General features: G+C 41.4%; 1 protein-coding gene across 3 annotated transcripts in view; it reads right to left on the bottom strand.

The window, feature by feature from the left end:
• The window catches only part of mast1a (microtubule associated serine/threonine kinase 1a), a 63,600-nt gene that overhangs the window by 11,849 nt on the left and 35,390 nt on the right, over window positions 1-16,361 (bottom strand). For all 3 annotated transcript variants that reach the window (XM_079334516.1, XM_079334517.1, XM_079334518.1), the window contains 10 exons: window positions 15,104-15,264; window positions 13,121-13,196; window positions 9,878-10,087; window positions 9,688-9,789; window positions 6,927-7,059; window positions 5,509-5,576; window positions 5,318-5,394; window positions 3,814-4,022; window positions 2,646-2,784; window positions 1,049-1,181 (listed from right to left, as the gene is read on the bottom strand). In XM_079334516.1, coding sequence (XP_079190642.1) covers window positions 1,049-1,181; window positions 2,646-2,784; window positions 3,814-4,022; window positions 5,318-5,394; window positions 5,509-5,576; window positions 6,927-7,059; window positions 9,688-9,789; window positions 9,878-10,087; window positions 13,121-13,196; window positions 15,104-15,264 — 1,308 coding nt within the window. The remainder of the gene's footprint in view (window positions 1-1,048; window positions 1,182-2,645; window positions 2,785-3,813; window positions 4,023-5,317; window positions 5,395-5,508; window positions 5,577-6,926; window positions 7,060-9,687; window positions 9,790-9,877; window positions 10,088-13,120; window positions 13,197-15,103; window positions 15,265-16,361) is intronic.

The following is a 16,361-nucleotide window of genomic DNA, read 5'->3' as shown; positions in this document are numbered from 1 at the left end:
TTTTTTACTTACAATATTTTTTTTCTCTTAATTATGGCATGAAAAGCTGAAATGTCGGTAACACACAGTTTGTTTGTAAATATTTGTTTTGTATCGTTCCCACAGTTGCATTTATTAAACAATATTGTTGTTTGTATTGTTTTTGATGAGTTTAATTAAGTCAACTTCAGTAGTAATTATATTCCAGCAGGGCCAGAAGGTAGATGCTTGTCGCAGACCCACAACACAAACAACTCATAGATTTGTGTACGTCTGTCCGTTGCCATGGTGACGGAGAGTAAAGAAGCTGAACCATAACACTCTTTCCTGATTCTTCTTTCACTGGCAGAACAAAACACAGATGTACACCGGTTTCATTGACAGCATGTTGATTTTTAGGCAAGCTGAGATTGTGCTCAATGTTTGTTTTAAAATGAAAGAAGACGAGTCAACTATGACGGACTGAACAGAGTTGGTTCTAAAAGACGTGAAATAAAGTCAACACATGTGGCGGAGTCTGATTCCACGTTCACACTTTACGTTTGAAGTCACTGATGAACAGCTGAACGTTTCATTCTACCAGTTTCACTCTCACACACACACACACACACACACACACACACACACACACACACGTCATATGTCAACACATGTTTGTGTTCGTCCCTCATGCTGTCTCATGACAGAGGCCTCATCACTGAGTGGATTAGAAACACTCCCCTAATGAAAGGCAAACCTGCAGACAGAGTTCATTATGAGCAGACAGACAAACAGCCATGACTGATTAGAACTCTGACCATAAACAATGACTATAATTGCAAAATGGGATTGGGAAGGAGATGGAGAGCATTAATGATTCACAAATTCAGACTACACAGGAAGCGTTGTAATTCGGCGTCTATACTCGGAGATGATTGATTTTGCCGGTTGACTTGGCAGGTTGACACGCCCGGCTGGAGGCTGTGAATGTCAGTCGCCTGCTCATCCACCAAACCATACCATAACAACACTGCTGCTGATTAACTGTATCAGCCTGTAGTCGTTTTTATAACATAAACAGGTACTGCACCTGCTTATCCAGAAACTCTCGGGCGTCTTTCTCGATGTGTCCCTCGTACAGGTTGGTGGTGAGGCTCATTAGACCCATCTTTGACAGGCCGAAGTCTGTCAGCTTGATGTGTCCCATGGAGGTGATCAGCAGACTGTTGGAGGACAGAAAAGAGGCGTTCAACACTTTGACTTTTGTGCTGGCGTATTTACAACAGTTTGTTTGTTCGTCATAGTAACGGGTTGTGATTGGTGGGCGATCACATGAGGGAAAGAGTTACATAATACATCAAGACGAGAGTCGAGATGGACACTATTCATTTTCAGACGGCTTTTTTTCGCTAAAGCGCTGCACCTAAACTCGACCGCCATCACGTCTTCTCACACTCATTTTACTTCTGCAACGGTGTAATAATGGTGTCCCAGTCTGTGAGGTTTTTTCAGTGTTGGGCACGGCACCATGATACTGTAACTCCACACAGTCAGACATGCACACGCACACACACACACAGCGCTGCACTGCACTCCCCGCTGGCTCAGTCGAAACCATCTCCACTGAAACGATCTCGCCTCTATAACACTTCTGCTAACTCTGAAGACACTACAAAGGGGGATCTCTACATCCCCTTATTACGCCTTTTAGATGGAAGGTGAAACGTCACAGTGGTGTAAATATCACAGCTTTAAACAGCTGTCTGTATCGCGCTAAGGCTCCTAGTTCTCATCCCTGAATTATTTGGCTTTAGTTTCGTTACTCTGCTAGAATGAGACTGTCCTCAGACTTAGTGCTGATTAAATCCTACAGACCTACAAACAAATCATTTAACCAGTTCTACGTGAGCTGGTCACATGACTTGGGTCTTTTAAAATCGAGTGAGGTGAAATGAAAAGCTGTCCAGAGGTCTCATGAATCAAAACTGGACTTTCTGTTTGGACAACCTGCTTGTTATAAGCACACAATTCAAAAGCCAGGATCTGTGATGGTATAGGGGTATGTTAGAGGACAGAGGACGGTTTACCTGCACCTTAATGAAGACACTGTGAATGCTGAGACATACGAATTTAAGGCTTGTCGAGCAACATCAGCTGCCAAGTAGAAAACTTCCTTTTCAGGGAAGACCAAGCTTATTTCAGCAAGACAATACCAAACCACAGTCTGCTCGTATTACAACAGCCTGGATCTGTGCTAATCATGCTAACGGCTCATTGGAGGAACAATTAAGACGATGTTATTTACAGCTGTTTACAGCTGCCTTTAACTAAACTATTTCAATAAAGGTTTTAATCTTTCACTCTGTACTGTAAATTTTATTTCATTTTATATTTTTCTTCTATTAATTATTTTTAAATTATTATTTTTTAGAAAATATTATGTTTGAATAATTTCTGTGATTTTTAACTTTTCTTTTCTTTCCTCTGTCATGATGCTTTTTGAATTGCCTTGTTGTTGAAATGTGCTATGTAAATAAACTTGCCTTGCTTTATTTATTTATTATTCCTGTAGTCTTGTCTTGTCACCTGTTTCACATCTTCAAGGTGTTTAACCCCGTCCAGTTTCCTTCGAATTCACTGATTGTGTTTGTTTGAAGAAAATGGATGAGAGCAGCTTAAACACTCACTTGTCTGGTTTGAGATCTCTGTGGACGATGCCGTAGTTGTGCAGGTACTCCAGGGCTAAAACAGTCTCAGCAAAGTACATCCGTGCCAGCTCAAGAGGTAGAGCCCCGATGTTCTTCAACAAAGTGGCACAGTCGCCGCCTGGGAACACGGAAACAGCACAAGTTACTCAGACGAAGGGGGTAGATTATCTGTATCAAAGATACACACTTGAAGTTCAAAGTTTCCTTGAACCCCCCCTCAAATGGACATATGTGTAAGGGGAAAAACATTGGATTTTATCGCTCATTCAGGACGCTGCAATCAGAAAAAGGTCCCACAGCAGACAAAGTGAAATAATATAGTTTGATCTCAAAGGTGAGGAGGGAAATGCGGTGAACAAAATTGTCATTTTGCCCGAGCTGCAATTACTGCATCTGTGGTCTGCATTGTTGTGTTAGCAGGCTAATGTTAGCACACTTTGGTTAACTCATAGCTTCATATTGCACATAAACTGACAATGACTGTATTTGTATGTGCAGTATTTGTGTGTACAATGTTGCACCTTCTTCCTTTAACTGACTGGTTTAATTGTGCTTTTAAGAATTTCTATAAAACTTTTATTGACATGTTTCTGAAATCGATCACATTCATCATTCTCTTTGAAAGCCAGCTTGAGTCTCAGCTCTGTCCTCTGATGATCCCGTCAGAATAAGAGAGAGAGACGAGCCGGGCTGGAGCTGCACCTACTAACCTTTTCTGACTTTCATGGTCAAGAATCAATTTGATAAGGACATAAGAATCTATCTGCCCCCTGTGGAAATGTGAGTGACTTCTACTGAAGTACAAAACTTGAACTTAAAGGTCACAATCCCTGAAATCAAATCTGTTTTTTAAAAGGTCACCCTGACGCAAAAGGTGTCACAATTTGGTGAAGATCATTTCCTAGAAGCTTAATAAGTGCTTTGTCACTGAATAAGATCCAGAGAGAAGAGGCTAGAAGTGTTTTCGTTTCATCACAAACCAAATAGAAACCTGATCTGACGCCTGGCAGAGAAGAGAAGGGCAAGCAGAACAGGAAGAGATGAAGTCACCCGTTCAAAGATCTTTTTAATTTGAGAACATCCTCAGTTTCATAAAAGTCTGCCAGCAAACAAAGAGCCAAAAGAAAACAGACTCTGACCCTCTTACCCTCAACATATTCCATGACCATGCACAGATGTCTCCGCGATTCAAAGGAGCAGAACATGGAGACCACAAACGGGTTCTCTGCGAAGGTGAGGATGTCCCTCTCGACGAAAGCCTGCTGGATCTGATTCCTCAGGATCAGATTCTGCTTGTTGATCTTCTTCATGGCAAAACGCTGACGTGTCTCCCTGTGGCGTACCAGGTACACCGCGCTGGAGAGAATACGAGAACACCAGACAGAAGAGCTGAGAGTGAAAAACTGAAGAGACAGCCAGGATGAGGAGCGGATGGGATGATTAAAAACCTCTCTTAATTGTTCTATATGTAAAGCTCCAATATATTATCTCTTTTACAGACACATTTCATGGAGTAATTCTGCATATTTCACCTGATCCACATGAGCCAGGTTTAGCAAACTAAAAATTTAAAGCGGCATTATTATTAATTTGTTTGTTTTCTAACCATGTCGACCCATGTGCCGTACAAGAGAAAGCAAAAAGGTACCACTCCTCCACTAGGGGGCGCAAACATCTAACAAACCAGTTTCCACACAGGAGCTTTAATATGCAGCTGTATGCGCACTAATTTTTAAAGGATATTTGAAAAATAATTATGACTAAATTCATCCTTTTTACTTTTTCACTGTTACACCTATAGGCTCAATAATTAATAATAATAACAATAAAAATAGTTCAGCGTGTTGTAAATGTTTTAATCGACTCATTATCAAGTATTATTCTATCAACAGGCTAACCTTAAGAACTTAAATACACAATAGACAGAAAATCTGCTAAAAGGTTTTCATATTTTCGCGGTTTTATGACTAATTCTGTGTTTTACTTGCTATTGTTTTCTGCTGATTAGTGATCAGTTTCTTTCATTCGTGTCTCTGCAGCAGTAAAAGCCTAAACATGATAAAGGAAGTGTTAATCTACGACTTCCACTACCCTGCTACATCTTTTATTGACTTTCTTTTTATCAATTCTTTATGTGTCGCTGTTTGTGAATATTTAATGAAAAGCACTTATGAAGCGCCTTTCTAGGCTTCAGACCACTCAAAGCACTTCACGCTGCACACCATTCACTCCCTTCTCACACACAAACTGATCCATTGATTGCTCTTTAGGTTTCTTATTCTTCCACACGTGGAGTCGAACATTCACAAACCATCGCCACAAGACAGAAGACAGAAGACTGGGGAGTGAGGTGGGGTTCAATGTCTCGCCCAAGGACACTTTAACATGCGGACAGAAGAGCCGGGGATCAAGCTGCTAATCCTCTGATTGGTGGACGATCTGATCTCTCAATGATCAAAAGCAGCTTCACGGCGCAAAGTATACATTTTTATTGTTTTCTTTGAATACCTGGCTACTCTAAATCATTGAAAACAGTGGATCAAGGTGAGGGCAAGGTTTTGTTTTGTTTGAAACTCTCTGGATTATCTTAACTGGATTTGATTTGTTGTATACTGTATGAGGGATCACTGAAGTTTCAGTCCATTGCTTACCCATAAGCCCCGTTACTGATCAGTTTGATGTTCTGAAAATCTTCCTCGCTCGGTGGCTTCATGGCTCTCGTTTTTCCCTGCAGGCAAATTTAACATTTTAAAAACTACAAAAGAAGTCATGGTCGCATTGATGAGTTATACACGTCTGTATGTTTTCTTCTGCGATGTGTCTTTGTTTATTCGTTCCTCACCTCTGCTGAGTCATCAGTCTCAGGCGTATGTGGACCCTCGCTGTCGTAGCTGTCGAGGCTCACGATTTCTGTTGAGAAACACTTTCATTAACAAAGAGAACCTCGAGTCCAAATGCAAAGAGACGTTGTTCAACCTGTAATGGCAGACCTCCCACGCTGCTACGAAAAGCTATTCAACTTTTTCTCAGCTGAAGGGCTGAAGAGCGTCAGATCACAAGAAAACAAAATGGAATTAAAATAGCTTCTTCCCATTAATTTTTTTGTCTCCTGCAGAGCTCCCTCCCTCTCACTTTGTACCAGCAGCTAACACTCACACTCTTGTGACAGCTGCTTGAAGACACTGATTATACAACAGTTTTGTTAAAGCAGGGGATTTAAATGAATGGTTATTATCTTCACAAAGCATCTTGACAGCGCCAACTGATTTTAACTTGGTGCTACATAAACGCTGACAGTTGTATATTATATTCTGCTGCTTCCTGTTTGATGATGAAAACCACTGATCTTGTCTCTATAAGGAACCGAGAAACATGAGGAAGTGTGAATGCACCTACAGCAGGGACATCATGGGCAAACCCAGCGATATGTTGTTAGGAGTCATTTTGAATCATTTGATCCATCAGCTAATGAGCAGCTCATGATGGATTGGACTGGGAGCAGATGAGCAGATGTGAATTAGAGCTGGAAGTTTGGGGGCAGTCTTTGAGCAATGATGATTCATTTAAGGCAGTGACAGCGCTGCACCCACCAGCTAATGATGCCACCACTTTATTTTTTACAGTCTATGCTTTAAACTCTATATCTCCTATTTCCTACTATGGAGATATTCCAGCAAAGCAGCTCTATACCTTAAAGTAAGACACTTTTTCCCCACATTTTGACACACTGGCACCATTAAAAGTGGGCCCAATTAGCCATGTTGCTGTGTAATGTTTCCATTTAGAGCAGACAGCTACAAGGCTTAGCTCGATGCAGTTTTGATTAGCTTAGCTTAGCTTAGCTCAGGCTAGGGAAATACCAAATGTACTGTGGCTGTGTGTTTTAACAAAATGCTAGGATCTTGAAAGCTAACAGATGATTGTTTATTTATTGATCCAACAAAAAAGAAGCGACTAATAAAATGCAGCTACCATGCTAGCCCTCAGCTCTCAGTTTTTATACTAAGCTAATCACCTCCTGCTCCAGCAAGGCTCTCGAGTGGTATCAATGGTCTGACCTGATTCTCTGGACGCTAACTTTATTATTATGAGCTATCCCTTACAGTCTGTTTGTTTGTTTTGTTTGCTACGTTTTAGCTCTGTCTGTTTGAAACACCACACAAGTGGTTATTCTTTAGTTCAGATTTATTATTTAAGTTTTCTTTGTTGACAGGGAACCCCGACTATGTTGAACAGAAAGCCTTCCAGCACGTCTCGTACCCTCCAGTGGGTCTCTGGTCAGCCCCAGCTGGCTGATGATGTATCTGGGGATGTCTTCCTTCATCAGCTGTCCTTCCTTTGCGTGGTCCTCCGCCGCCTCCAGCAGATGATAAAACTCCTCAGGGTTGAACTCCTGCCATCGAAGGCAGAAACAAAAAAAATGAAGCATCACAGAAAGCTTTTAAATAAATACAGCTTAAACTGCTGGGACTAAAAAAAGAACCGATTCAACCTTCAGCAGGTCTGAGGTAGAGCACGTCTGCTCGAGGCGTCACGGGTTAATAAATCCTTCAAACTGAAGCTTCTTGGTGGGCGACTCTTGTTTTGCTTCTCTTTATCTGTTCAGGTTTTTTGGATCCAGCACCGGCTGAGAGATGTGTGTGTCTTGTTGGACTTTTCATTAAAACGATTTAGAAACATACTTGTGCTAATTAAAAACATACAGGCTTTTAAATGGTCATTATGAAGTGCTTCTTAGTACCTTACTCTACATAATCACAGTCTATAGCATATAGCGCAGTCAATAAGAATTTCACATCAGTGCCTCCTTATTGCTGCTTCTTGAGAGTAAGTTAGGAAGTTGTTGAGCATTATGCTCTTAATATGATTTGCTTAGAATGACCCTTAAAAGGTAGAAATAAACTCCTATTTGCATGCTGCACGTCTCATCAGCATGCAGACAGAGCCGTGTCCTTGGCTTGTTGATGGGGACAATAAATGAGACACTTCACCTCCGCCACAAACGATATGTTTATGTACAGTATGTTAGGTGTTTATGTTTTATTCCTTTCAGCCACAATACTGATATCAGAATGTTTTAATCAAAAGTGCTTCACTGTGACACAAATAGAAAGATCGAGGTGATTCCAATTGCATCCGACTTCTTCTCACATTATTTGAATTTAACTTCAACCTTCTGCAAATGTATGAGCGAGCACAGCTGTGGGGATGTCAGACAAACACAATCAGTGTTAAAACACCTCCAAACTTTAAATTGCTTTCTTGGATATTTTTTTTTCTTTTTCTTTTTTTTCACTGAAGCAGCTTTTTGTGTTGTCTTCTGGGATTCTCTTTCATTCCTGTTGCTGGAATAACATTTTGATTAGAAGCTGAGCCCGGGGCAGCCAGGATCATTTCCTTTCTCTCCTGCTCTCTCTCATATCTTCTCCCCTCAATCCAGAGAGAAAAAAGAAAAAGAGCGAGCACGGGCATGGGGAATTAACCTGCGTCTCTGAGAGCTTGCTCTGCTCCAGGATAATATTCCTGCAGCTAACAGCAGACTGACTGTGTGACATTTTCACCAAATCAGACCGCACCAACGACTTGAATGCTAAACGAACTCTTTCACCGTGGACAACATTTGATCCGTGCGCGTCTTCTCCTGTCTTACCCGAGGGCCAGGAAGATCTTAAGTCCCCACCACATCCTGCCTGACCCTATCGACCTTTTCTGACGGTTGTCTTGGCAACGGAAAGATGAGCCGGGAGGGTAGGAGGCGTGACCAAGACAATGACGAACATGTGAGGCCATCAATCAGTGAGTTGATATCAAGGAATAGCTAATCCAGTGAGTACAGAGAGCTTGTTACAAGATTCAAATAAGGTTTTTCTCCGAAACAAAAAGTACCTTTGGTTAGAGGCTCAAACAACAACTAAGAACATTCACAGCCATTAGACAAACACCAAATCATACCTGAATTTCCACAAATTAATTAAAGCACATTTTAAGTCGTATTACTAAGTAATCTGAAGTGAGTTATTTATTGTACGTAAATCAAGGACACGGCTCTGTCTCTATACTGATTGAGCTGCTGAAGAGAGGTCGAAATTGAAATAAAAAGTAAGTTGAAATAAAAAACCCTGCAGACAAAAATGTGCAGAGACGAGCGTGCTAGATTCACGCAAGAATATCTCAAATATTGAAGGTGAATTAGATGAGGAGCATTAGATTAGATTAGATTAGATTACAGGAGCAGTCATTTGTTAGCGTGAGATTACAGAGTAAATATCCAACACGAGGACAAGAAAGGATGCCACTCTAGTACTGCTACAACATTTTACATTTCAAAGTTACCTCATTGACTGACAATCTGTTTAGATTCATCGCTTTCATCCCTCCCTGTGACATGTTGAATTGATATGTCCCTGTTTTGACATTTTCTGAAGTTTTGTCCACTTATACTGCATTAAGGTTTGTTGGCTGAAAAGGCACTCAGACAATAAACATGTCCTTTATAATAAAGTCAGGGACTTGTTCAAAAAGGGAACAATAAATGGTCAAAGCTATAGGAAAAGTGTGATTTGTAGTCCAGAAATGCAGGATCCTGTATCTCACACGCTCAGTGGCTCGTTACATCCTCTCTGACTTCTAAACAAGCAGCAGAGAGCTGAATTTAAAATCTGACCCAGGTTTATTAAATGCAAAGTCAAAGTAATAAAAAACTAAACTCCATATATCTTTCAGCAAAGCTTACAGCACTGACATACATAGAAAAATCTGTTTCATCACTTCAGACTGAATGCACAGCAGACAGTCTGCCCCAGTTCTGCTCTTCCTTTCATGCCTTTTCAGTGGGAAGGAGTCAACCCTCCATCTCCATGTGGGAGGACAGGAGTGTTTACCAGCAGTTGAAATAAAAATAAATAATAATCTTTGCATGTATGAATGATCTTGTCACTTGGTAAACTGAATTTGCATTTGATAAACCTGCATCTATATTTAAATTAAAAAAAAACAAAAAAAACCAGACTGTGGAACTCACCAAACACTCGAGGAGCCTGGCTGGACGAGATATAATGATGAAGAGTTTTTTGACCAGCTCGATGACGAAGGTGACCTCTGAACTCTCCGAGCGCTCATAAGCCTGATGGAGAGGAAGAGACAGATGCATAAAAAGACACATAAGGGTTGAGGCAAACACACATCATTTTATATTCCTCTTCACGACTCACATCATTCAGCAGCTTCTCCAGGTTGTCCTGTAGTTCACAGAAGTAGACGCTGGTGATGAGGCCCTCCTGTGATTTGGTCAGGCAGTCCCTGGACAGCTCAGCTACCTGGTGGTGGATGAAGCTGAGGACCCCGTCGGCCAGAGGCAGCACGCTCTCCGGGGAGTAGTTGTGGATGAACTCTGCCAGCCTCTCTTCCATCTGAGCTGTGGCCTAAACATGAAGATGAGTCGCTGGTTAATGTTTACAAACTATCCAATAGGGTGGTTAAAGAGTCCAAAACTTTGAGGAATGCTTTTACCTTAATATCAATTATATGTGTAGGGTTTTTTTTTAATAAATGCAAAAGAAGTTAGGAAATCAGAAATCATAATGCAGCCGCTGCTTTACGTGTCCTAGGATCGCTCCGGTCATGCGCTCGTCGCCTGACATAAATATCATCACCCCCTCCTCGGTGGAGAATTTGCCTGAGTACGACCTGTTTCATTCACACAGTTGGCTCACCCTAACTTTAAGCGGCTTGCAAGAAAAAATGTTTTTATGAACTAGAGTAGAAGAATGTGTCTGTTTGCATTCACACATGCAGCCCACTCTGAAAAAAGGGGGACATTTTCAGGAGGTGTGAAAAGCTTGAACTAAAACCTGATTCATTTTACCTCGACTTATCTCTACCCCTTTATTCCTCCCATAAAAATTGTTATATTCCTCTTTGTATAACAACAGACAACTATTCGGGGGCAAAATGCAATGTGGCACAAGCTAGCAGCTAACAATGCTAGCTGATGTTGAAGAACAGCTGGTTTTAGGAGGTTTTGACAGAAACACCTTTCTGCTGCACACAAGAAAAAACGTCTTGGTCTGGTAAGTCTGGAGGACAATAATGGTTAGTTTGTGGACAAGACAGCTGAACAATGACCTAAAGCTAAACCATGTCAAGCTGTGCACCCTGTTTTCTGTACAATGAGACATGACAAGTGACCCGTTTCACATTGTTATTTCATTTGTTGTTATTGTTAATAAAGACCTGTTTAAAGTGCTTTAAGTGCCACACTGGACCCCCGATATGTAACATGTAAGAAGTGGTCGATTAGAAGATGAGTAAGAACAAAAGGTCGTGTGAATAATGCTGACAACATTTGCTACCGCTGGAGTCACCTGCGTGTGCAAGACGTAATTCATAAAGCAGGTGAAATGATAAGCTTACATAAAGTAGCTATTCCAGGTATGTAACTGCTGATTATTCTTGCTAGAATGACAGTGAAGTGAAAGTAATGTTCAGCCTTCGTGTACAATCAGCAGAAGCGTGAGGTAAAGTGTGGTCGCTCTGCTTCACACACACATTACTGTAAAAGACGCTGCTGGTCGAGTTGTGTGTGTTTGTAAGTGCAGGCGACCATCCTCCATCGTGACATACATTTCCTGACCTCCGCTGCCTGTCTCATAGAAACAGTTGTCTCTCTCCAACACTTAGTCATGCAGCCATGCGTCAGGATATAACCCGAGCAGACAGGTTGAAGAGGTTCACGTACAGTTGGTTCAGTCTGGAGTGTGATGTTTGATTGGACTGATTTTGTCGACTCTAACGTCTCGGATGAGGCCGACCTCCAGGAGTTGTTTTGACGTGCTGCATTATAAATAGCTTAAAGCCCTCTGACTGAGAGCTCTCTTTATGTTGAAGGTCACAAGAGAGTGTTAAGCCTCCGTTTAAAGTAACAAGGTCAGAGAAGCAGAGAGACAAAAGCTGAGTACAACAGAGGGCTGCATGAGGGAATCTCAGAGTAGACTTAAAACAAAGAGCCGAAGATTCACCCTGTGTTACATAAATGTAGTATACATACTGCACATATATTATATACTGTATATACAGGGCCGTGTCCGGGAGCTTATGCAGTAGCAGCCTGAAGGATTATCAAGGATTTATCCTTTCTAACTTCAACAATCATATCTACCTCATAACAAATGACAATGGAAACATCTGCATTTATTTTAGCTTGTGTTCAAAACTCACAATTTATAGTACTTCAAAAATACATAATTCTGCCCACTGTCTTGCTTACAAAAATACAATGGCGATTTTTTGGTTACGCAAAGTGGACAGTTAGTTAATATGGCACGTAAGACAGTGTGCAATACTTTCCTAGGCACCTGTCTCATGAAACAGATGTGCAAAGTATTTATTTTGAATTTAAAATACAAAAAAAAAAAGAAACTCAAAGTGGGCTTTTGCCCCCCCAAAAAACAAAAAAAACCCAGAACAGGCTTTAACACAAATCCCGCCTCTGAAAAGGCAAACAGCCAACCATAGTTAAGGATTTTTTTGGTGGCATCTGGGGTGGCCAATCTGATCAGGTCCAATGTCACCCCTTTGGACACGCCCCTGTATATATATGTAAAGGAATACTGTATATAATCACAAGCACAGCAGATTCTCACATCCTTGAGATTTAAATTGTTTGGTATAATTTAAAAGCAATGATCTCCGGGGCGGCCTGTCCTGAAACTCTCTAGAAACGTTGAGGAGCGCATGTAAGAAAACAGCTAGACTTTCAGTCCTTGTGGAAAAATACACTGCATGCATACTACCAGCCGTGTTTGGCTCCAGGCATTAGACATTTTCCAGATCACAGCACAGCAGTGTTTGCATCTCTCTGATCTTAACCTTGCTTGTATACTAAATAAATACTCTCCTTGCATTAGATTCCTTTAGCGTTATATGCCTGGAGTGCTTCTCTCTATAACATCCTCACAAACATGAGGAGATACTCCCCTTGTAGCTTAACAGATTTCACTTTAGATTAAGAGTGCAGAAAGCTGCAAACTACAAACCCAAGACCTTCTGAAAGGCTTCAATAGCAAAGAAAATTTCAAGGATGATGATGGGGAAGATAGTTCTGATTTGTCCTTTAGGGATACATCCCTTTGTGTTTGAAATCCAGCTGAAACTCGCTCCATGTTCAACTAAAGCAACCTGAAGGAAATCATGCAGTCACAGTTTTAGGATGTTTCTCAATTAAAGAGTCTTTGTACTCCACAGGTCCTGATGAGCCGAAGAACTTTGGAGTATTGTCGTTTTAAATATCTGGCATGTGATACGTGCCGAGAAGAGTGTTTGGAGCGTCGTGTGATTCAGGGAGGCTTTGGGGGTGGCCTCTGATTGCGTGAACTGTTTGTGTGCGTAATTCAGGTGTGTCAGGATGCACAGTGTGTCAGGAGCAGAAGTTGTGTACTTGTTTGTGTAAGGCTGACCTTGGGGAATCGCTCCTTGTAGACATGGTTCATCATCACTATTTCATTGTCATAGCAGGAAGGAGAGCGCCCCGGGCTGCAGGGAGACAAACACAGAGAGCAGGAGTCTGATATACGGCACACACTGAGAATATCAAAGCAGGCACGACTGAGCAGGAAAAAAAAAAAACACAGCGGGTGAGATAGAAACAATTCTGTATTTTTGATTTAAATGGAAAAAATATTCAAATGCTTCCTGACTAGTCCATCCTGATAGTACATGACGTTAATCATCCAATCAGAAATTCTGTACACACTGCTTAGTTTCTCTAATGGATCCCGTGTCCTCCTGCACGTCATGCACCCTCTTTAACTACAAGCATCAGACGAGTCTGCACGGAGTGATACACGGAGAGTGTGAACACATTGACAGATGTGAGGGAAAAGGTAACGCTGGCAGAAGAGAAGCGACAAAACAAAGTGTTATTTCTCTTGCAGAAACTCTACCGGCTCTGACACGCACGAGAAAAAGACATTTCATAAGAAAATATCTTGTGGGTGAGCACACTGACGCTGAACAGAAGATGTGGACACTGATAATGAGGCACGTCAAGGCATGCAATAAAGGTACACTGAAGCCACAAGATGGGATTTTATCTAGGACTGCTGAGAAGATGAATATGAAAACTGAATACTGATTTGGGGGGGGGGGGGGCAGCTGTAATAGGTGTGGTTGGCGTAGAGAGACTTCTCTTAATAGAGAAACTGCTGCACTCAGGAGAGGTTTAAAGCCCTGCAGGACACACTGGTAATGACAATGCACAGGTGGAGGGTTCATTTGTTCAGGTACTTGTCCGAGGCTTTGAAAAACAGGTGCTTTTTATGTGTACTGCAATGTAAAATGAAGGTTAATACCCATAGCAAAGAATCAGAACTTGTTCAGTTACATGTGATGCACAACATATAGGAATGGGTATATTAGGCATTAAGCTGTATATGGCTTCAGTACCAACTACAAGGATCGGTTCTTTTTTTTTAGTTTTGGTCACCTGATGGGAAGTTCTGACAAAAATCTAGACGACGTTGTTCTCAGATTTTAAATGTAGCTCCTGCTAAACAGAAATGTTTTATGGAGGTCATAAATATTTAAACTATAATCCTGTATTAACTTGTTTCATGACTTTTACTTTAGATACTGGGAGGAAATGTAGCTTCTATCTTTGTGTACTTTGTTATAAGGTTTCATATTGGAGTAGTATTTTACACTGCATGCTATTGAACCTTTAACCTAACTGAATACTTCCTTAATTAGCATATATAGTATTTAAATATCATCAGCCTATTAACACAAAACACACTTGACATGGCCGCATGCTTAGCATCACCAATAAGCACATAAGCTAGCCTGTTTGCTGACCCATAAAAATTCCTTGATAGCCCTGCCTGCTCACGTTTTTTACGTTGTAACCTGGAAAGGTTAGTTCATGGCTGTGCTGTGTGTGCAGCCAAACTCTGAAACACGACTGAAATTCAGAAAAGTCCTTTTCTCCGCACTGGTTTACAAACATCGCACACTTAGAAATATGTAGTTTCTTCAAAAATAAGTAAAAATCCACCTGAAATCTTACAGCGTCTCCACAGCTTAACTTCCCTGCCACACGTGTGTGTCATTGTTCCTTTTTAATCTAGAAGGGCAGCTTATGAACAACAACAACAAGTTGATGCAATCCTTTGAAGTCATCAAAAAAAGTCACTAATTCTACAAAATACATGATGACAGTCAAACAATGAATCATGAATGTTTCATATTTGTAGAGAAACGTCAAATGAAAAGTCGACTTTCATTGAAATGTTTTTACATTTTTAAGTTTTTGGTTTTTTTCTGCCTGCTAGAAGAAGAAAGCAGCATCGTGTAATTCCTCGCATGGCTTGTGAGAAATGTAACGCTTGTCATTTCAAACGTTGAAATGTTGAGGCGTAGTTCGGAAGGAGGAGTTCTCATACCTGAGGCTTCGAGAGCGAGGGCGGACGTGCGGCGAGCGTCGGCCCCCGTCATCGTCCGTGATGCTCTCGGTGCTGCCGAAGTGCTTGGACAGAAAGTGCAGCTCGTCCATGGTGGGCTGGAAGGGCAGCTGGTGCAGTCGCTCCTGGGATGAGCTGGAGGACTGGAGTGAAGGAAGAAAAAGAAATTAAATTGCAAGAAAGCGTTAATCGATGTGATGGCAAGAAGAGAGGAGAAGAGAGCACAAGGTGTACTATGATGTGCGTGGGAGGAAAGAGCTGAAACAAAGAAGCAACTAACCTAAAAGAACAAGAAAGGAAAAGAGAGAGAAGCAGAAACAGGAAAAATATCCAGAAGGAGTTGGTTTGTAGGAGGGCAAAGAGAATAACATGCATTAAAAAACTAGAGTTAAAAGTCTGCAGGGAACCAAAAAAAGGGACTCCACGCTAAAGTTGACTGCTGCGTCAAGAGTCTGCTGCCCGAGGGGGGTTAATGGCAGCACTATTCCATCTTAAACAAAAGACTTCAGCGCAGGAGGGAGAAACCGGACGGGATCGATGGGGAGTCTTAATGAACACATCTTCTTATGGGACACCAAGGGTTGGCTCTGGCCACACAACTATCTGAACTACAATGAAAAAATCCATAAGAACCTGTATTCACTGATCTACGAGCGAGATGAAAAAAAATACAAAAAAAACAAACAATGAATGAGGTTTTGAATGTGGCATAAGTCCAGTCAATAGAATCAATTAGAGACGTTCCCTGGAGATACAGAGGGCTGTTAGATATCACAGATGGATGTCGTAGATGACAGTGTGTGATGTCTGCGTCTCTCCTTTCATGCACACACCAGGTGAACTTCAATTCACACAATAATGTGCAGAACTCCTTCATATGCATCCTCGTCCCTCCCACTGTCGAGTCATGACAGAGAAACCAAAGAAAGGAAGAAGCTTGGAGGAATCCAGGGGATTTCTTTTCAAAGTAAATGAAAGTTTTTTTCCCTCTTCAGCATCATTTGAAGTCGGGTTCTCAGCTTGTGGCACAGCTGGATCAGCATTAACAGCTCTGGAGTCGGCATTACCACGACTGTTAGTTTATTTCACTGAGACATTCACTAGAATGGATTGTTTCACTTTTAATTTAAGTTTCAAGATGTGGATCAATTATCTCCTTATGAGTGTGTGTGTGTGTGTGTGTGTGTGTGTGTGCGTGTGTGTGCGTGTACTTATTAACTAAAGTCATGAGAACACGCTC

Source organism: Symphodus melops (genome assembly GCF_947650265.1).
Source record: "Symphodus melops genome assembly, chromosome: 2".
NCBI classification, from domain to species: domain Eukaryota; kingdom Metazoa; phylum Chordata; class Actinopteri; order Labriformes; family Labridae; genus Symphodus; species Symphodus melops.
This window is presented reverse-complemented; position numbering and strand designations above follow the sequence as displayed.